General features: G+C 43.9%; 1 protein-coding gene across 2 annotated transcripts in view; it reads left to right on the forward strand.

The window, feature by feature from the left end:
* Positions 1 to 12843, forward strand: part of MRPL3 (mitochondrial ribosomal protein L3) — a 49721-nt gene extending 36878 nt beyond the window's left edge. For both annotated transcript variants that reach the window (XM_053263525.1, XM_053263524.1), the window contains one exon: positions 12211 to 12843. In XM_053263525.1, coding sequence (XP_053119500.1) covers positions 12211 to 12357 — 147 coding nt within the window. In that variant the 3' untranslated portion in view covers positions 12358 to 12843. The remainder of the gene's footprint in view (positions 1 to 12210) is intronic.
* The last annotated feature ends 10400 nt before the right edge of the window (positions 12844 to 23243 follow it).

Below are 23243 nucleotides of genomic sequence, written 5' to 3' on the forward strand. Positions count from 1 at the left end.
GAGTAACCAAATAGCCTCTGCTGTCCCAGTGAAGCCTTAGTTGAAAGCTTGCTGAAATAGGCCACAAAGATGTTTCTCAAATTGAGATGGAAAGAAACTAGATGGGCCTGAATGGGCAGGAAGTTCTGTGGTTGTGCCACAATATCCCATGAAGTCACCAGTTTCACCTGATAGGAGAGAAAGCACTCCCTAAGATATGTTGGGCTTCATCCATTTGGAATTTTAAATAACAAAATTCTGGATTTTGAATTATGTCCAGAAAGTAACCAGCTTTAAACTCACTGTGCAAAGATCCAAGACTCGGTTTTTTGGCAAATATGGGTACCTTGTGCCAGCATTTCCCATGAGATTTTTCTTTTTTGATAAGGTGCTGTATTCAATTACCTTAGCATATACAACTTAATGAGTAAAAGGTACAATAAAAATTTCTGTTGATGTGGTCTTATGTGCATAAAAAGCGCAGCTACAGTACATCAGTGTCCTCTACATTGGTTGCTTGGCAACCATTAAGCCACTGTGCACCTTGGCAGATGTACATACATAGAAAACATTTTCCCCAGCAGGCTTGAAATAACCTAAATGAATAGCTTTAAGGCCTTTCTGAAATCCTAAAAATGTGAAGTCTCTCATAACTGAACATTTGATGTGTTTCTGGCTTAATTAAAATACTATTGTATTCAGCCATGCAACCATGTCACTTAATTTGTTTTCTGCTGTGGTTTAATTACATTTTTTCATTCATTTAAAGCAAGTAAAATCTGTAGTAAACATGTATATTGTACTATTTATAGTTCAGTACTTTTGAACTCAGCCACCTTATGGTGCAATGGGAAAGTAACTTGCCTAGGGAGCAAGAGGTTGCTGGTTCGAATCCCCACTGGTTGGTTTCCCAGACTATGGGAAACACTTCTATCGGGCAGCAGCGATATAGGAAGATGCTGAAAGGCATCATCTCATACTGCATGGGAGATGGCAATGGGAAACCCCTCCTGCATTCTACCAAAGACAACCACAGAGCTCTGTGGTCGCCAGGAGTCGACACTGACTCGACGGTACAACAACAGCTTGCAACTTTTGAACTCAGGACACTGAGGCATGTGAAGCAACTTAATTCAAGTATGGCAAGGTCTACCTATATATTCTGTGCTAAAAAAAACCCAAAAGTCTGGATTATTTATTTATTTATTATTTAATATGCCTCCTGACTCCAAAGGCATCAGGAAAAATAAAATACACAAAATACAAAAATAAACACAACAAAAACAAATAAGATAAAACTGTTAAAACAATTTAAAACATTCAAAGATTACCAAAAGTCTGGCTTTAAAACATCTGTTTTAAGAGCTCTTTTAAAGGCTGATAAAGATATTAAACCACAAACATCTATAGGGAGCGCATTCCATAGCCCAGGAATGACTACAGAGAAGCCCCATTCCCAGGTCACCGCCAGACAGGTTGGCGCCATCTGGAGACAGGCCTCCATGGCCTTAATGTGCGATGGGGATCATGCAGAAGAAGGCACTCTCCCAAGTAACCAGTCCTAAGCAATTTAGGGCTTTAAAGGTAATTACCAGCACTTTGTATTTTGTCCAGAAACCTATTGGCAGCCAATGCAATTGTTTTAAAACAGGTATAATATGGTCTCTCCAAGAAACTCTGGAGACCAATCTAGTCACTGCATTTTGGACCAACTGAAGTTTCCAAAAGACATACAAAAGCAGCCCCATGTAGAGCACATTTCAGTAGTCAAGCATAGAGGTTACCAAAGAGTGCACCACAGTTCTGAGATCATTGTCTTCAAGGAATGGACGTAGCTGTCGTATCAACCTTAGTTGATAGAAGGCACTCCTGGCCAAAGCCATACAATGGCAATAGCCATATAGCCCTATAATGGACACAGATTCTACACGGATTAAATTTCAGATGTATCCACAAACCAACACCATTTTAATTATTTAATTTATAACATAATTTTGACCCTTGCTCTGAAAGCCAAATTCAGAATAATCAAAAACATTGAGAATTTTAGTGGGTCATTTTGTGCCTGGTGGTAGTTTTGTTTTGTATTAGTGTCATCATTATCACTACTACTGAAGGTTGACATTTTTTAAATCTGTCTGTGTTCATAGAAGTTCTACCTGAGCTAATCAGATCAGAAATACAGCTCTGAAATGCCACAGTTTAGCATGAGATGTGCTGGCTCAGGCTATTGTAACCTCATTTGACAGGAAATCACCATGCATATGATGTTGACTTTCCTCAAAACGCAATTGGGGCATAATCTTGAAGTTTTATTTTTAAATTTCTAAGGTACATGATACAGTTAACCTTTTGAGCTGCAGTGAATAGGTTATGTTTAAATTAATGTAAGCAGCAGAATTGGAAACCGTGACTGGGAGGCACATGAAAGCCAGTTCTGCACTCTAGCCAGTTGCCCTTTAGCCAACAACCATTTCCTTTGGTGCACAGGAATAAAGTCTTGTGGAAACCGTTTCATCCTCCATAGCCCTTTGATATCGGCAGTGTTTTTACTGAGACCAAAAAAAAAAAAAAAATTCAGATTTGCAGACTTTGAAAATAAGTACATTTTCTTGCTTTGTAAGTGTCTGATAACTTGCGACAGTTCTTGCAGATACTGATACAGCCTGGAGCTTTACTAAGATGGAAAGTGAGCTGTGATTTCACTCTATTCCTAAGCATCCAGCTTGCTACATGCTCAAGCAAATATCAGCTGAATATTTTCTGCTGAACTCTGGTGGTTTATATTGACAGGTCTGCTGACAGGAGCAGTGGATGTAGGTTTCCCTGGAAGTCTACAATGAGTTAGTTTACTGCTGACCAAAACCCAGTTTAAGATGTTTGAATATCTACATCTAATTTCCAAACACATCCTATTTGCAGGTTTTATTGCACAATCAAAGTTTCCTAAACGGGGCTTAACTTGATGAAATACTTCCTACCGTATGTTTCCCGCCTTTGATCTCAAGGATCATCCAGTTGAGGTCCTGCTTTGTGTGTCCCTGCCATTGGAGGTTTAGTTGGTGAATATATGATCCTCATCCTTTCTGTACAAAGAGTTTTCCCATAGGAATTTCTTGCCCCAGGAAGTCCATCTGACCAGTCGACTCCTGAATATCTGTCTGTCTATTCGATGTATATACCACCCTTCCAAAAGTGGCTCAGGGTGGTTTACATCAAAATAAAACAATTAAAATCAATTAACAATTAAAAACAAAACTATAAACACAGCATAAAACTAATTAACTATTATTATTATTATTTTACATTTATATCCTGCTCTTCCTCCAAGGAGCCCAGAGCAATGTACTACATACTTAAGTTTCTCTTTCACAACAACCCTGTGAAGTAGGTTAAGCTGAGAGAGAAGTGACTGGACCAGAGTCACCCAGCTAGTTTCATGGCTGAATGGGGATTTGAACTCGGGTCTCCCCAGTCCTAGTCCAGCACTCTAACCACTACACCACGCTGGCTCTTTAATTAAAACATGTAAACAGTTAAAAACCCTGGAGAACCAGGCTAAGCATTTACAGCAGTTAAAAACAATTTACAACAAATTAAAAACCCTGGAAGGCCAGGCCAAATAGGTTTTAAGGTCTCTCCTGAAGGCCAGCAATGAATTCAGGTTATGGATTTCTACTGTGAGTGCATTCCACAGCCCCAGGGCAGCTACAGAGAAGGCCCGCCTCTGAGTCGCCACAAGATGAACTGGCGGTAACTGGAGGCGGACCTCTTCAAATGACCTTAATGTGCGGTGGAGATCATGTAGAAGAAGGCACTCTCAGAATATTGTATAGAATATTGTTGGATCTTTTTTGTTAGGAAGGGTCACTGGTATGCAACTGGTTTTAATTAGAAGTGTGTCTGTGTGTTTTGCTTCTGATTTACTAGTTGTCTTTTTATATTGGAACTGGGGGGAAATTGTATTTTATATTGTATCTTAAAATGTCTGATGGCCCAGAGAGCCTATATTGTGACAGATATAGTTCAGAAATGAGCTTCTGAAAATACAGCATTTGCAGACCTGCAGAAAAAAAATATTTACCAAGGAAACACTACGCTCAGAGTGGCTGACCAAGCTGTAAAGAATGAGAAGGAGAGTTTATGGGAAACTGTTTATGATGGCACTAATGATGTGCTACTTGATGTGCTAATGCTCTTTTGGGAGTGAAGTGGTGTCCAGAATTTAGTTCAGGTGCTCCCTGCTGCTAGATTGCATGTTCACAGTGTCTGTCTGTTAGGTTGGCAGACAGAGATTTCAGCTTAACTAACATTAAGATAAATGAGAGTAGTTGGAAAAGAGGATGATTCCACTAATGTATCGGTAACTGGTTGAAAAGCAAGAAATTGAGAGGATAAATAAGAAATTGGGTCCCTCCCTTAAGTATCTGTACTGTGACCAATGCTTTTTAATTTGCTCATAAATGATCTAGAATCAGGGGTGAGGTGGCCAAGCTTTTGGGTGACATCCAGTTATTTGGGTGGTGAAAACCCCAGCACACGGGAAAATACTCTAAAAGGATCTCCGCAAACTGGGTGAATGGGCAGCAAAATGACAACTATTTCAAAGTTGCTTTGGAATGCGCTCCCCAGTGAAATAAGAGCCTCCCCATCTCTGACTGCTTTTAAAAAGTCTGTAAAGATGCATCTGTTCACCCAGGCTTTTAATTAACATTGTTTTAATGGTTTTAATGCTGTTTTAAAATATTGTTTTAAAATTTTAAATTGTTCTAATGTTTTAAATTTTTTGGTTTTGTTTTAACTAATGTTTTACTTCTTGTTTTTATTTTGTTGTAAACCACCCAGAGAATTAAGTTTTGGTCAGTATAAAAATATGTTAAATAAACAAATTAAGTAAGCAAGCATAAAGTAATGGTTTACACATTGATGCAAAAAAAAAATTCCTAATTTCACATAAACACTGGTGGATAGCTCAATGAAACCCCCCACTGAGTGTGGAGATGGTAGTTATTGGGGGAGGCGATGTCCATCCTAGGGATCATTAAAAAGGGGATTCAAAATTAAGTTATCTGAAATAATGGTCTTATACTAGGGATGTGCACGAACCAAGGTGCACAGGTTTGGTGCCAAACTGGCTCAGCACCATGGGGAGGGGAGTGGCAAGCCGGATCTTCTTTTTTTTAAAAAAAGCAGGATCTTTTTTTTTTTTTAAAGGAGAGTGCATGCACAGGCACAATTTCTGTGGTCAGCAACACCATGCTGTACATGCAAATGGTGTGTACATGCGTGTGCAGATGCCATGTGCATGGGTACCTTCCTGCCATTCCAGCAGGATGCTGCATACAGCTGTGGAGAGCAGGCAAGGACCTGCTTTCCTTTTTAGCTTACTTCCCAGTAGGCTTATAAGATCACCCGGCATTGTGTGTGTGTGTCTATGTGTCCGTCCCTCCCTCCATCCTTCCCATCAACTTCGCAACGCCTGGACCAGTGTGAACCAAATCAGGTACAGTCGTAGGGACACATAGGGACACCTCAGTGGTGTAGTTTGTGATAATGTCATCCATCCTGATCCAAGATGGAAGACACATAAACTTCTGAGGCGCAGGTGGGCTAACTTGTGAACCGCCCAACCAATTTGGCCCAAATTTGCTACAGCTGCAGGGACACATAAGGTAAGTAAAATCTGCTGACAAGTCTATTTTGACTCCTGGCACAGAGTCCTGTGGTTTTCTTTGGTAGAATACAGAAGGGGTTCACCATTGCCTCCTCCCGCGCAGTATGAGATGATGCCTTTCAGCATCTTCCTATATTGCTGCTGCCCGATATAGTACCAGCAGAGATTTGAACCAGCAACCTTCTGCTTGTTAGTCAAGCATTTCCCCGCTGCGCCATACGCTAAGGGTGTGGTGTGTGATGATGTCATCCACTCCAGTTCAAGAGGGCGGCCACCCGGTATTCTGTGTGTGGCCGGGTGGGCTAATTTGTGAACTGCCTAACCCATTTGAACCAAACTGGGTACAGTTTCAGTGACACACAGGGACACCTCAGTGGCATAACTTGTAATGATGTCATGCACCCTGTGGTGGACATGTAAACTTCTGAGGCGCAAGTGGGCTAACTTGTGAACCGCTTAACCAATTTGAACCAAATTTTCTGCAGCTGTAGGGGCACATAGGGACACCTCAGTGGCGTCGTTTGTGATGATGTCATCTACCCCAATTCAAGATGACGGACGCCTGAACATTTGAGGCACAAGTGGGATAGTTGTGGACTATCTAACTTATGGTGGATATATAAACTTTTTAGGTGCAAGTGAGCTATCTTGTGAACCACTTAACCAATTTGAACCAAATTTGCTACAGCTGTAGGGATATAGGGACACCTCAACGGCAAAGATTGTGACAATGTCTTCCACCTCGATTCAAGATGGCGGACACATGAACATTTGAGGTGCAAGAGATCTAACTTGTGGACCTCGATTTGCACCAAATTTAGTCCAGATGTAGAGACAGTAGAAGGAAAGTAAGTTGATTAATTCTTACTAGAACAACTTGTTTTCTTGTTCATGGTTTTTTTTTTAATGTCCCACTTGCCGCTCCCCTCCCCATGGTGCAGAACCTGTACATGAACCTGTTTGTGCACATTCCTACTTTGTACAAACCAATGATGTGGTCACACTCGTAATACTGTGCACAGTTCTGACTGTACCATCCAAAAAAAAAAAAATGATGCTGGAAATGAGTGTAGAAAAAGGCAACTAAAATGGCCAGGGAGCAGATGTACCCAACTACAAAGAAAAGCTAAAAAGTCCCAAGTGGTTTGCTTTAGTGGGAGGAAAAGCATCTTAGGAAAAGCATGATGGAGGTTTCTAAAGTTAGCAATGGTGTGTTGAAACTAGATAGAAATTCTCCCTCCCTTCCCCTCTCATATACAAGAAAGTATCTGTTAAATTGGAAGATAGGTCAGATAGGGGCAAGTCCTCTCAAAATGCTTTCAACAAAGTTCCTCATCAAATACACTTGAGAACTTGGCAGCCATGGAATAGGGACAGATTCAGGTGTGGATTTGTAACTAGTTGAAGGACAGGAAACAGAGGGTAGGTATAAATGGACAGTTCTCTAAATGGAGGGAAGTAAGAAGTGGGGTCCCAGAGGGATCTATACTGGACCGATGCTTTTAAATTTATTCATAAATGACCTAGAAGTTGGGGTAATCAGCGAGGTGGCCACATTTGCAGATGACATCAATCTATTTATGATAGTGAAATCCAAAAGAGATTATGAAGAATTGCAAAATGATCTCTCCAAACTGGGGGGAGTGGGCAACAAAATGGCAAATGCAAGTGTAAAGTGATGCATACTGAGGCAAAAAAAAACCCCAACTTCACATATATTCTGATAGGATCTGAGCTGTCGGTGTCTGACCAGGAGAGGGATCTTGGGGTCATGGTGGACAGCTCATTGAAAGTGTCAACTCAGTGAATGGCAGCTGTGAAAAGGGCCAACCCATGCTTGAATAATTAGGAAGGGGATTGGAGGGGGGGGGAGAAATGTGAATATCATAATGCCTATATATAAATCCATGGTGTGGCCACATTTGCAGTACTGTATACAGTTCTGGTCACCATGCCTCAAAAAGGACATTATAGAACTGGATAAGATACAGAAGAGGGCAACCAAGATGATCAGAGGCCTGCAGTGTTTCTCAACCTTTTTGGAGTCAAGGACCGCTAAATTCTCCGTGCGGAGTTTCAAGGACCGCTAAATTCTCCGTGCGGAGTTTCCCGGACCAGCAGTTAGTAAAGGGGTTTCAAGTTTATCTATTAGTACTATGCTACAGGCATGCACGACTCAAATTACCTGGTGGGCCAAAACTGATCGTGACTTGGCTGATGAGGGCTGAGGTCAATTTTTAGGGTGCAGTGCTGATTATTAAAGTAACACTTAATATCAATCAATTAATTAAATCAAAGTTAAATTAATTAAAATGAATTTAATCAAAAATTAACTTTTAAAGTTCTGGCAGGCCAAGATTAATTTAAATTAAAATAAAATAAATTGAATTAAACATTCTAATAAAATAAATACAATACAAACTGTACAAAATATATAACAATAAAATGCATTGTTCTCCCTTTCCACCTCTGCCAAATCATCACACTTAACACGGAGCACTTCTAAGGAAAAAAATTAGAGAAGTTTTTCTCTTAATTTTTGATAAGAAGATTATACTTTGATCCTTTACCACACAGACGTGTATAAAAAGGAAAGAGAGAAGCGAGAGAGGGAAAGAATAGGGCAGGCTTGGTTTGAGAAAGAGAGCAGAGGGAATAGAAAAGGAAGAGGGGATGGGGCAGGGAGAGAAAGAAAGAGAAAAAGCTAGAAAATAAAGAGATGGAAAGAGGATAGGTAGGTTTGGCTTGAGGGAGAGAAAGATTAAAATGAAACTGATGGAAAGAACTACCACACCACACCTCACTCCGCTTGCTGCTTACATTCCCCTGCTGTGAACCTCCATGTATTTGAAAAAATTCCAGTGCCAGCTGGCGCGTAACCGAGGGGATGGCTGCCGGGTGGGGGGTGAGCCCCCACTGCCGCAAACCTCTGTTTTCCAAAAAATAATCTTTCAACTAGAAGATTGGGCACACAGTATCTGCGCCCCTAGTTTGTCGCTGCCACTTCCTCTCCCTACCACTTTTGACACTGGAAATTCCCTCTGCCCCTGCTTTCCCACCCTCCCCCCGCTGTTACCTCCCCCCATGCCATTTAGGCCCCCCTTTGCTGTCCCTGCTGCCTCTTTCTGTCATCCGTCTGTCCTTGGCGTCTTCCCCGGCGCATCTTTCCCCGCCGCCTGTGTCTTTCACTCCTCTGTGCTTGGCGTTGCTCCTGGAGCTTTCCTCTGCCTCCTCTTCGCCCACCCACCAGGCCTTCTCTCGATGCTTCTCTCACTGCCACAGGACCACCACTTTCTCTCCCCGCCGTGGTTTCTCCTCCCGCCCGCTCGTCTGTCACACTTCCTTCTCTTGCATGGCCCTTTTGCTGGTGCCTTTCTGGGCTCCTTCTGGCACCAAGAGCCCATCCGACTTTTCGGCATACAGCTCCGCAAGGCTTCCTCCCTTCCCCAGGGCGGCAGAGCCTGCATGCCTCCTTCCTTCGCTGGCCGCCCTATGCCCGTTGTCTTCCTTCCCTACCTGGCTGCAGGCCATCTGTTTCCCCGCCCATCTGCCAGCATGGGCCACCACCAGCTGCCACCATTTTCTTCCCCCATTTCCCCCCGGCAACAGCTATAGGAAGTCTCCCCTCTCCCCAAATGTGAGGCGTGCCTGCGCAGTTAAGTCTATTAAGTGCGCAAGTGCACCTTGCAGTTGTGAAGCGGTGCCGGGCTAGACAACAGGACACAGCATCGCTCTGGTATCAGCAGCTGCCACCGCCACTGGGGGGGGGTGTAGAAGGCTCACACACACCCACAGCCACCCCCTCGGCCGTACGGTGGCTGGAATTGGAAGATTACTTTTTGAAAAACACAGAGGTTTGCAGCAGGGTGGGATGTTAATTCCCCAAGGCATGGACTGGCACTCAACTCATCAGGGACCGGCGGTTGAAAAACTGTGGCCTAGAGCACCTTCCTTATGAGACAGGGCTACAACACCTGGGGCTTTTTAGAGGGGAGACATGATAGAGGTCTATAAAATTATGCAAGGAGTGGGGAGAGACATTTTTCTCCTTTAATAGCCTCTTCAGAGACCCTGCTCCAAGTGCCCCTGCCAAACAAGGTGAGGCGGGTGGCTGCTTGGGAGAGGGCCTTTTCAGTGGTTGTACCCCATTTATGGAACAGCCTCCCCAGTGAGGTTTGCCTGGCATCATCACTTGGTTCTTTTAGATGCCAGATAAAGACCTTTCTGTTCACTCAGGCCCTTTACATTTGATTTTTAAAACAGACTTTTAAAAAGTTTTTAAATTGTTTTTACTGTATTCTGTATTTTGTGTTTGTTGTATTCTTATTTTTATTTTTAAAATGGCATGGTTTAAAATAAACTTTCATCATGAGCATGCAACCTAGTATCTTAAAAATGAATTACCTTAAGGGCCAACTGCTCCCAGCTGAATCTATCCAATTGGTTAGGTCAGCTGGGAGGGGCTCTGCTCTGCATGTTGACACTAGCGGAAGCTTGTTTGTTGACCATGTGGAACAAGGCCTTCTCAGTGATTGCCCCCAGGCTGTGGAACTCACTCAGATGAGATCCACGTGGCTCTCTTACTCCCAGTCTTTTGGAGGCAACTGAAGACTGTCCTCCTTATTCAAGACTTTGGCCAATGAGTATCTCCACTCTTGATTTCCTTTTAGTTGTATCTGTGTGTTGTTGATCTAGTCCAACCCCTTGCTCAGTGCAGAACATCCAGAGCTACTAGAGCTGGAGGTCTACAAGCAGAGGTGGTCTTCTACTGAAGGTCTATAAGCAGAGGCTGGAGAGCCATCTGTTGTGGACAACAGATGGCTCTCCAGCTTCTTCTTGAAGACCTCCAGTAAGGAAGAGCCCAACACCCACCTAGTAATTGGTTCTGTTGTGAAAATAGTGCCATGAAGATGTTTGCCTTCCTTTAAGAACTATCAGTTTGCATGTGTGACTATATTCATTGTCATGTCTGCCCATTGAGATACAAGGTTTTAAACCCACTTCTTGTCTTTCCAGAGCCTACACTTATATATTAAATTCATACTTATTAAAGTTAGTATAAATCATAATTTCATTTAGCAAGTAAAGTTCTCACAATTAGTGAATTCCCAAGGCTTGTGTTTAAACCTGTTTGAAGGTCACATGGGAGGAACTGGCAATAAGAATGCCTTTGCTATCTTTAATTCCAAATATTCTTATTTTGTATCCAGAAGCTTTCACAATTCATCTGACATGCAGGCTTTGGGAAGGAAGGACATAGTGATTTCAGCTCGGAGATTCTCAGGCTTGAGAATCTCTAGGACTCCTCCACCAAATACACACTCTATCTGGGCTTTCAAGTGGGATGAATGGTCGGGTTAATGAGAATTAGGGTGACTTTGATCCCGGGGAACTGTGACTTGGAAGTAAATCCAAACGGTGGTTAGCAGGCTGGCAAAAGCTAACCAAAAATGCTAGACAAAATAATGAACAATTGCTGGACAGTTTTTGGAAGTGTGTGTGTGTTTGGGGGGGGGGGGATTCTCTAAAGACTAAGCATTTGATACCCAGATAAGAATTCTCATTCTAGAAGATGGAAGGTGCTCGACTCTTCTGTCAAATGCTTAGTTGCAAATGCTTAGTCTTAGTCGCAAGACTTCATCGATACCCAGATAAGAATTCTCATTCTAGAAGATGGAAGGTGCTTGTCAATGAAGTCTTGTGACTAAGCTGTGAACAGAGGTGCTTTCTGTTAGCTTCAGCTGATATGCCAGCTGCGTATGTTTCTTGATATAAATGACTACAAAGCAGTAGAACATATGCTGGTAAACTCCAGACTTGACTACTGCAATGCATTCTGTGTGGGACTGCCTGCTTTAAAATGTTTGAATGTTTGTTTTCTTGCAGGGGTTCTTAGGGTCTTCCCAATTCGTCCACTTCTGTTTGGTCTCTGGTAATGCCAGTGTAGATCTGAAAAGTCCTGGTACTGCCTGGGAGACCCATAAGCATAATTTGGGCTGAAGGGGGTTACTCCTAATACTTGACTTGGCAGTAAGTCCTAGTGAATGTAGTGGCACTTATATCTGAGAAATGTTAATGGGTTTAGGGTGCAACACTTTCCAAAAGGTGCATCTTTTAAGTTCTGGTTGTTTTTGAAAATTTGGGAATGAATATAAATTAAAGTTTCAGGTTATAGCTGAGCAATAAAATAATTTGCAACTACTTCCTAAATATTGCTGGGGAAACTGCACAGTGAAACTGTACCTGCCTGGAATACTAGATTTGTTCGAATATAGAACTTTTTAAAAATGTGCTTTGGATTTTGTCATTTTAGTTTTATTTATTAAATGTAGTCTGTAAAACAAAGGGAGTCAACAAGTATCCAGATGAAGTTACTGCAGCTGGTGCTGCCTTTTTGCAGTTGTTTTGTGTTTTGAGTTGTTAGGGAAATTCTGCTTGATGGATTGATTGAGTGCCATCAAGTCAGTGTTGACTCCTAGCGACCACATAGATAAAAGGAAATGCTGTTCACCTTTTAATTGGATCTTCATCAACCCCCTTTGCTCTCTTTGTTCTAGGTCAGCGATTCAGCTTTACCAGCTTACCAAAATGACTCTAAGGACTTGCCATTCCCCACATATTTTGCTGATGGTGAAGAGCTGCCGGATGAGTTGTATGATGAGAAAATCTTTCAGTTCACCGAGCCCTCCATCACATTCACTTAGTTACTGACAGCCTTGACAAACATGCCGCCTCCCCATCATAAATGTCAGCATGGAAGCTCCTAGCAAGAAGTCCTCCAAGAAGTGTCCTCTGACAGCAACAGACTATCTGCACAACCCTGGACAGCCTGCTCTTCTTGCCAGGCATTTTTTAAAAAAATGCAAACTGGTTCTAAAATTGCATTTAAATATGTAAGCTGGATAGTAATCTGAAGAGAAGCTGATGAACAATAAAGAAATCATGATGCTGCTGACAGACACTTCAAAATAATTAGTTTAAACCTTAATTTGTTTAAACCGTGAACAAAGTTTAAATTTTTTTTTCCAAAACTATCCTGGTCATTTTCATATATACAATACTAGAACTATTTACTTCAATCATGTTATGAAGTTTTAAACTGATATATTCTCTGGGTGTGTTTTTGTTTCTTTCCTTAGCAGAACATGGATGATAATTATTTACTTAATAAACACTTTATTTTCACTTTGTCTCATGCGGAAGTGTCTAATTGACAAAGAAGTACTTGCCACTGTTGCACCACTGGATACTTATTTAATATTTTTACCTCACCTTATTGTGTTTTATTTTATCAATACAAAAGCAAGTCTAAAACAGATCACTTGTTTCATTGATCTAATCCCCCAAACACAATGAGAGCGCAAAAGGCCTTATGAAAAAGATAGGCCTTCACCCACCATTCGCCTGGCCTCTGGTAACTGCCAAACAATCCTGATTAAAAGCCAGGCCAGAGGGCAGAGCCTCTGAAACTGATCTCAGGGCTTGGGCAGGTGCATTTGGGAGCAGGGGTTCTTGAGGTTGCCTCCTCCCAGGCTGCTTACAGTTTTACAGCCCAAAGCGTGCACTCTGAATTGAGCTGGAGCAAATGGGCAACCAGTTTAGTTGGTATAACGTAAGTGTAATGTGGGCTGTTCATCTGACTACCACCAAAATTCTGGCTGTTGTATACTGCACTACTTTCAAACTGTCTTAAAAAAAACCAACAGCAAAGTGGCCCAGAAGGGCTATCATGGGCAATGGTTTCAAATTCCTGGCAGATGTGATTAGCCATGAAAGGCAAGGAGCCAGGGCACATGGTAGGCTTCAGACTTCCACATTGTCCATATTCACAATCGCAATACATGTTATTGCAATACATGTTATCCGTAATAGCAGGACCGGATGAAGCTATAGCTGCATCCATCTCTGACTCTGCCACAACCATGGTGTCTGTTGGAACAGATGAAAGTAATAATTTAAATCTACAAAATGCTTTGCAAATAGGTCACAGCAGACCACTGAGTGTTTTTCGGAACCATTTGGTAAAGCACCACTGGACAACACTGCACTGTGCAACACAATGTAATAGTGGTGGAGAAATTTCTTTATGGCCACAGAGTAGGCCCAAAAATGGTCAGATGCCTTCTGAATTTTGTCCTCTGCATTCTAGCTGTCAATCCATTCATTTAATCACTAAGTGGCTGTCTGGGCATGCTGGTCATGGGCATCAAGGTGTGATCACACTGACCCAGTCATCTCATTCCAGAGCATGATCAAGGCCATTGGATGGGCAATCCTATCAGCAGGGAACTGTTACCACCTTTTGTGACTATATTTTGACTAAAGTAGAGAAAATTTAGCTAAATTGGTGCAAACCTGCATACCGCTATGTTATATATTCAAAGTATTGGGAAAGTTGATCATGGTAGGATACACTGGAACTTAGAATAGGCTGAGGCAAAGGAACGCAGACACATGCCTTGAAAACAAAGAAGCTCTTCTCACAATCAATGAGAAGAGCTTCTTCCGGGTCTGTGGGGAGAGCAGACGATCCAAAGGCAGCCCTGGGCAGCCGGATTGGCCGCCCACATGACTGCTGGCTCCATCATGGAGCTGGCGGGGCCTGTGGGGATCAGCGGCCGCACGGTCCCTGGAAGTTCCAAGATGACCTGCGTGAGCGTGTGAGACATCCTGTTGAGACACATGAGCCTGGGAGGCTGATTGCAGTGGCAACACATGAGTAAAAAGATGAGGTTAATGGAGTACTCACTCCGTTAATCTCATCTAAGGGGAAGGGTATTTATGGAGGCTAGCTGCCAGGAGCCATGCAGCTCCCATTGCAGCATGCGATCGCCCCAAAGCAGGCTAAGCTCCCTTAGCCTGCTTTTGGGTGATCGTGAGAATAGCCTCAAAGAGTTGCTTCATTGAGGGCTACAGGGTGAGGAGAGCTTAAGCAGAGATTAGTGCCCAGCAAGATGCTGAAAACAGTCTTCCCATGAAGTGGCGGCAGACTCTCTGGAAGTGGCTAAAACCATGTTTTAGTGCTAAGGAAGGGGGATAGAGGTTTGGGGTGAAGGTTTAGAGAAAGAGAGTGAACAAAGACACAGCCAAAGCGACCTGCTGTCTAGGTGGGGATTGTCTGTCCACCTCCATGTCTCTCCATGTGTGTGAACAAGATGAATCGAGCCAACCAACCAAATGTACGAACTGAAATGACTGGGCAAACCTCATAGGGAAAGAATCTTAGAGCCTGTGGGTATGAATACATGTGTGCCAACAAAAGGATTTTGAGTACTTATTCCATATAATGTATGATTCTGGGTCAGTCCTGTGGGCTATCACTTAGGTGTTCCCCTTAAACAAAGGAGTTTTCCTCCTAAAGAGGCAGACTCTAAAGAAAGATGGGAAGGGGCATACTCTTCTTTAGCATGACTTAACAAAACAGAGGAAAAGGTCTGTGGACATTTGCCTTATCTGTACAGGCTCATTATGGGGGAACTCAGCTTGCATTCCATTGCCCTTTGTTTCCTTCGTGCACTCAGGCTAATCTGCTCTGACTCTCTGTACATGCTGAGATGCAATCAGAGTGGCATATCCCAGCCCCATTGCAGCCTTGCTAATGACCTAAGGGAACCAGGAACACCTAGTCAGAACAACCCATCTCTATGTCTGGAATCTCAGGAATGTACAAGCTAAGACTTCACTTCCTTGTAAGCTAAAATGACCATGCTTCTGAATTAAGGGGATGCATTGAGGTGCACAAACATCATGGCAACAGAACTCCCCATGGTATTACAGGAAGCCACCTGGATCCATTTGCCTCTAGGAGTGGGTCTTCTTAACAGATTCATGACTGTGCAGAGACTGGAAGCCGTTCAAAGACCAAGGGTTCTGTTCACCAAAGGTGAATCAGTACTGCCCCCTGATGCATCACCTTTTGTCCTGTACAGAATTTCAACTCTGTACCCTGCGAAATACACTGTAGGGGTGTGCACGGAACCGCAGAGCTGCGGTCCGGCACTGTGGGGTGGGTTCCTTTAAGAGCGGGGGAGGGTTTACTTACCCCTCCCACCGCTTTGCCCCCTCTAGCGCTCGTATTTATTGTAGAAATTGGGGTGGCAGGGAGGTATCCTGCCGCCCCAATTTTTACAATAAATACGAGTGCTGGAGGGGGCAAAGCGGCGGGAGGGGTAAGTAAACCCTCCCCCGCTCTTAAAGGAACCCCCTCGACCCGAACCAAACCGGCCAGGTCCGGACCAGTCCGGACAATCCGGAGACCTTTACAATGGCCTCCGGACCGGTCCGGACCCATCCCTAATACACTGCAACTTATTTAAGACAAGCCCGAGGTTGTCATGGCAGCCATGAAATCCTGAGCAGCCTTGGCTATCTCTTCTAATGGTGTGTACGGAGCCGCACCTCCGCGATCTGGCACTGGGGTGGCGGGCTCCTTAAGGGCGGCACTCCCTTTTTATAAAGCATTTGGGGCAACAGGGTACCTCCCTGCCTCCCCTTCCCCCGTTCCTCGGCAAAAGGCTTCAAAAGCCTGACTGTGCATGAGCACATCAAGCACGTGCGTCGTGTCCGTGTATCGCGTGCATGCGTGTGTCAAGCGTGCGCTACGTAAGCACACACACAACGCGATGCACACGACACACGCACGCGACGTAAGCACACAGGCTTTTGAAGCCTTTTGCCAAGGAATGAGGGGGAGGGGTAAGTATAAAACAGCGCTGGAGGAGGAAAAGCAGCGGGAGGGGTAAGTACATCCTCCCCCACCCTTAAAAGTCCCCGCCGGCATCGAACTGCCGAACCGGCCCCAGGTCCGTACCAGTCCGGAGGCCTTTAGAATGGCCTCCGGACTGGTCCATGCACATCCTAATATCTTCCTAGGACCTACAGTCCTAGGAATCTCAATCTGGGAATCTCAGTTCTGTATTTCCTTTCCCTTGTCAGAAACCAGCATATACCTGTAAAACAAAACAAAAAAAGAACATGTCCTACTGTTCATAAAACAACTCATTGAGGCTCTACACACAATCCATGTGTAGAGCCGAAAGGAGATTTGCAGGGAGGGTGGGTTTGACCCATTCTCCCTACAGATGATCAGGGAGCCCTCGCTGAGCAGCCAGATCGGCCGTCCAGACAATTACTAGCCCCATCACAGAACTGGTTGGGGTGATGGGGTTTGGGGGCCTCCTGGCCCCCGGAAGTCCCATAAGGCACCGTGTGAGTGTGCGATGCCTTTTGGGAGCCTCCCAGTGCCAGGATGCTTGTAGCTGATGAGTTGGTGCGGCACAGAGCCATGCCACACTGACACAGGATCGTTTAACCCGCTTTTTGAGTGCTCCTGCACCTGAAACCTGGGTTAAGTAGCAGGCCACTTAAGAGGGCTCACTGCCTCACCACCACCGGGAGCCACACAGCTCCTGTTGGGTCTCATGACCAGCCGAAACCAGGCTGGGCTCCCTTAGCCCAGTTTCGGATGGTCGTGGAAATAGCCTTATTGTGTGCTATGGCGTTTCAAACATTCTACCTTGCCTTGACCCTTTTTGAATAAAGAGTAGTAATACCTTTCCCCAGCCGCTTTTCAACTGAGGCACCCTTGCATGTCTATTGCAGAACCCATCTTGATCCAAGGGGTTCTGGAGCATAATCTGCCACAAATTGTGCTGATGGCTCCTAGCTTAGATGATGTCTTTAAACGGGAATTAGACACATTTGTGGAGAAGAGGCCTAGCAATGGTGGTTAGCCATTGTGGCTAAATTGAATTTCCAGGTTCAGAAACAGGATGCCACTGGACACCAGTTGCTAAGGGGTGAAGAAAGGCTCTTGTTTTCTGCCCTTGTTCATGGACTCCTCAGAAGCATCTGGTTGGCCACTGTGGCAAAAAAAAAAAAAGAATGTTGGACTAGATCAGGGTTGCTCAACTTCGACCCTCATGCCAATGTTGGTCTACAACTCCCATAATCCCTGACCATTTGCCCCAGTGGCTGGGAATGATGGAAGTTGTAGTCCAGCAAATGCTGGAGGACTTGAATTGTGCAGCCCTGGACTAAACAGATCATTGGTCTGCTCCATGAGCTTCACTTAAGAGCCCCCATGTGCACCTAAGAACATAGCGGGCATTGGCCAGGCCTGCATAAACTCAGAATGCACCTTGCAAGTGCACTGCAGGAGACAAATGGTTGTGTAGAAAGGTTGTTCTTCTGGGAAATATGTCATTACTACATTATTGAGGAACCACTGGTAGGCTTCTAAAGAACCCCAGGAACCAGATCTTCAAGATTTAGTGTTACATTTCAGTAAGGAGTAGTGACCATTAAAACACTGTTCTGCTTTGAGAAGCTTGCTTTGCTTTATCATTTCTGCCCCTCGCTTCTAATGAGAGACCTTGCAAATGAAGATGAAGAGCAATCATCTCCTGAAATGAAACTTCTTGCAAGTGTACAATCAAATGATTGCTACAGTTGGGAGACACAAAGGCAATGTTTGGTTGAAGAGACTCTTTCCCAGGCATGCAAGAAAATCACCTTCTCAGTGGTGACTTCTTCTGCAGCACTGGTTACAGCAGATCTGACAGCCAACAAGACACTTTCTTTAATGGAACAGTAGTTTCAGCATCAGCTGTCAGAGGTGCTGAAGGGAAACCTGCAGAGAAGGCTGCCACAATGTGTGAGTTGACTTACATCTGCCTAAGCAACTCCAAGGCGCTTTACGGAATATATCTCATAGTAGGGAGGTGGTGAACGAGGCTGATAGTCTTCAAACAGAATTGCTTTTTAATCCGATTTCTTCCTAATTTAATTGACGTATATAAGGTGCTCTTTTCAGGAGCTAACACAATCTTAAGAGCAGCTAATTTCAGCTCCCTTTTCTAAGTTTCCCCAGCAACAAGGGGAGGAATACTAGTTCTGAAGCTTGTCTGTTTTACAGTTCACTGAAAGTGCTTCTGATGACAAGCCCGTCTATTCCCTTATTCATTGCATTTACTGTACATTTGTACTTGGAAGAGAGAGGGAGCAATTGGCCACCTACTCATCCCCAGCTTCCAAATTTGCCACATTCATCAATGTCCAAACTGTCTCCTTTGAGCTGGATTAGTGTCATGCCTCTTGTCTGAAATATAATCTCAAATCAGCCACAGTTATCAATTCTTATCAAAGTGAATGTTTTAAATATGAACTTCTAACTAACTAATCATTTCACATGAGCTACTCTACCTTATTAAAAATAATTGCTTGTTTATAGGCATAATGGGATTTGAATTTTTTTAAACCCCTCATATTAAATATAAATGATGTTTTGAAACTATATATCGAACCAATTAATCTCAACTTAAGAAACTTCCATAATTTATGATTTCATGGATGTACAAGAATATTCATATTAGTTTACATGGCATTTTGTGGCCATACTCCTTATTTCTGCAAGCCCACACACACATCCTTACTTAACTCAAAACCATGATGAGTAATATATTGACTTCCACACTTGCCTGTTGGAAGATATCATGTAAACATATTCATACAGGGTATCATTTATTACAAAGGTTCCCTACCAGCTTGTAAGGCACATGGGAAGGATGAGTTCAGAGAGTACGTTGATGGTACAGTGAGGACTTAGGTTGCTTATGATGGACAACAAGAGTACCTTGAAACCAGTGGGCAAGTGAAGAATTAAAGGTCGCAGCCCAAAGAATAATAAGCTCAATCTCTTTTAATTTATTATTGTGAAAGAAGAGGACTACAGACCACTGGTGGGGAGTGAAGCAGTACAGGCCAAGCAGCTGATTCATGTACACCATCAGGATATTTTCAATGCAGTGCAGACCAGTAAGGAGAACCATTCAGCTGCCGTGGCGAAGGAACAGGTACTGCAAGAGTTTGAGGATGTTTTTCATGGTGAAGGATGCTTGGCAGGAAAGCTAAAACTTAGGTAGATCCCAGTGGAGCATCAGTGAGAACCCGAAAGTGGAGGCAGAATCACTGAAGCAGACACTTGCCAGCCTACAGGTTAGAGGCATGATTGCTCCAGTAGACACCAGCACAGCTTGGATCAGCAGCCTGGTCATGGTACAAAAACTCTCCGGAAACATGTATATTTGTCTTGATCCTAAACCACTAAACAAAGCCCTAAAGTGCAGCCATTACCCACTACCAACCATTATACAAATACGATGAACATTGATATACTGCTTTTCAACAGAAGTTCCCAAGGCAGTTTACACAGATATAAATAATCAAATAAATAAATTGAATGGCTCCCTGTCCCCAAAGGGCTCACAAATGAAAAAAGAAACATAAGATAGACGCCAGCAACAGCCACTGGAGGGATGCTGTTCTGGGGCTAGATAGGGCCAGTTGATAGGGCCATCAACAATTGATGATATGGTATGGGGTCTATGCCGAGCGAAAGTGTTCTCAGTTTTTCTGTAAAAAACAAATTCTGGCATATAGAACTGGACATAGATTCAAGTTATCTCTGACCACTTTTGCAACTCCTTTTAGCAGAGATTGTTGGCTCCGTCTGCCAATAGGCATAAGCAGTACTCCAGTGCAGGCTGAACCCGGAGCTAGACTATAGAATATCCCAGGCCTAAAAATAATTGCAGATGACATCCTAATTGTGGGAGAAGGCCATACCGAAATGCCGCAAGAGATCATGACAAAAACACTGAATCCATTTTTTGAGCAATGCAGAGAGAGAAATATAAAACTGAACCCAGATACGGTCAGACTAAGACTAAAGGAAATGCCTTACATTGGGCCTCTGATGACAGCAGGGGGTCTGTGTTGGGGGTTATTAGTATTTACCCCCAGTAGGTAAAACAGCAGAGCACTAAGGAATGAGCGCACATTCCAGTTACAGAGTAGGTAGCAGAGGATGGTTTAGATGTTGCAGCTATTTAGACAAAACACACGGAGTTCCTTGTAGAACTAAAAACTAAGTATTAATTGGTTAAGTGCACTTGGATAGGAAAGACCTAAACCTAATCTAAAGGACTACATAATGAATAGGTAAGGAGGGAGAGAGATGTTTCCATCTTCTCTCTAGGAGGAAAGGAAGGATTGTGACTCAGCACAGGAAGTGCAGAAGAGTCAGATCAGGGGTCATAGAGTAGGGACAGACAGGGAGACCCTTACTCACTAGCTCTACTCACAATGCCCCTAGTGGCCATTAGGATAGTTGGTGCAAAAAATCGATGCACTGAAACGCCATCTCCAACAGTCTGAACTTCAACCTGGGAAAAGTTGAAGCAATTCAGAAGATGCCAAGACCTGTGGATGTGAAAGGAATCCAAAGATACCTAGGAATGGCAAACTCACTAGCAAAGTTTTGCAAAGGGCTAGTTGATTACTGTGAGCCACTCTGGCAGCTAATACACAAAGAGGCAGAGTGGGAATGGTCAGAATATCACCCACAAGCATTTGTGGGGATTCAAGAGGCAATAGCCAAGGCCCTTGCATTGATGTACTACTGTCCAGATGAATAGCTAGTGTTGCAATGTGATGTATCTGAGGCAGGGCTAGGAGTTGCCCTATTTCAGGATCAGCAACCAGTTGCATTTGCCAGCAGAGCATTGTTGGAAACAGAATGGAAAGAGGTTATGCACAGATTGAGAAATAACCTTGGGATGTACTATTTGGAATGGAATGATTCCATCAGCTCACATTTGGGTGGACTGTGCATATCCATTCAGACCACAAGCCACTGGAAACCATTATGCAGAAGCCATCACTGAGTGACTAGGACCTGGGCTGGACCTGTGTGTTAGTTAATAAAGATCGATGGCCGGGAGCAGTCACAGCATGGAATGAAATGACGGGTTGGGGGGGAAAGGGACTCTCCTGCTTCTACAAGCTTATAGTGTGTTTCCTGGAAGGGGGGTGGTGTTAAAGTTGGTGGAATGTGTGTCATGAGATTAAAATCTTCCCTTCAGGCATTATACAGGGATGTTTCAGGAGGAAGGAAAGAGAAAAGGATGCATTTTTTCCCCTTCCACTCTCCAGAACCTTCTTCCCAGTACTAAACAGAAATAAAATGCTCCAGTCTGTACCAGTAGTTGGGCTGATCTAGTGATATGCTATAGCTCTCAGACTCAGCTCCTGTGCTCATGTGTTACCATGCAAAGGTCAGAAGCAAGAGAAAGGTGAGTCTAAACTGGTGGTTCTCTTGTGATTTTTTTCTGGCTGCCACCTGCTGTATCCCACTCCTCTGTAATCCTTGAGAATAGAAGAACCACCTTGATTCCATTCCATGCCTTCTCTTGGATCTACTCATCTAGTCTGCTTCAGACATCCTAGCACTCCTCCTAAAGTTTTGACAGGTTGCCTTTCATGCACCAGACAGTCTCTGGCTGATCATCACATTTGTGTTTCCTTGGCAGATCTTAGATCTTAAGAATGTGCTGTTCATATTTTCGGGATGTTGTTGACAGGCAACATCCTAAAAGTTGATAATGGCTTGATAAAAATGCTATAATAAAAGCCTAAATAGCGTTCTTTGATTCCTTTATGGTAATTGGCAGCTACATCTTTAGATTTTAATTACATGCCACAAAAGAGATGGAAAGTGTTGGCAGACTGTGATAATCACAATCCTGGTGTTACATTGACAGGCTGAATCTCTGCTAGCAATGTACTGAAGTTGGTGGTTTCACTAAAAACATGTTGGAGTGAACTTGGACTTTAGGAACATAGGAAGCTGCCATATACTGAGTCAGTCTATCTTGCTCAGTATTGTCTTCACAAACTGGCAGCAGCTTCTTCAGGGTTACAGGCAGGAATCTCTCTCAGCCCTATCTTGGAGAAGCCAGGGAGGGAACTTGAAACCTTCTCCTCTTCCCAGAGTGGCTCCATCCCCTGAGGGGAATATCTTACAATGCTGCTCACACTTCTAGTCTCCCATTCATATGCAGCCAGGGTGGAACCTGCTTAGCTAAGGGACAAGTCATGTTTGCTACCACAAGACCAGCTGGGGTTCCGGAAGAGATAATGAGGTCATTCTCATGACCACACCCGTGCACTCCCTAGGGCTGTGGGGAAGGCAGATAAGCAACACCACACAACCACACAAGTGGCGGCATGGCAGAGGCTAGAGTTGGGATTAGAATTTCTCCCGCATCACAGTGCGCCCCATGCCAACAGTGTAGTGGCTGCTCTCAGTAGACCATCCGCTGTGGTCAGCACAGCTACTCCTGCCCCCCGGCTCACTGCCCAAAATGGCGGCTGGGTGGGTAGAAGCCAATCTAGTAGCGATTGTACAGACAATTGCCTGCCAAGGTAAAACAAACCCACAGTTCATTTTACCTTGGTAAAACACCGAGTAGAAGAGCTGGGCTACTGTTGACTGGAGCAGCTGGGAGAAGAGGGCTCCCAGTGCTCCAGCTGACATGCGCTGCCTGGGGAAACCTAGGCAGCTCATATCATCAGAATGCTCTCAAAGTCTCCTTTCATCAGAGAAAGGGAACCTTTGCCTTCAGGCTGTTAGTCCATCTGCTCCTCCCAAGTATGGCTGATACTAGCAGCCAAGCACTCTCTGAGGCCCATCAAATTCTCTCTCCTCCTCCTCCTTCTGGCAGATCATGATTTCCCATCACATCAAGTT

The sequence above is a fragment of the Hemicordylus capensis genome, chromosome 6 (assembly GCF_027244095.1).
Source record: "Hemicordylus capensis ecotype Gifberg chromosome 6, rHemCap1.1.pri, whole genome shotgun sequence".
In the NCBI taxonomy this organism is placed as follows: domain Eukaryota; kingdom Metazoa; phylum Chordata; class Lepidosauria; order Squamata; family Cordylidae; genus Hemicordylus; species Hemicordylus capensis.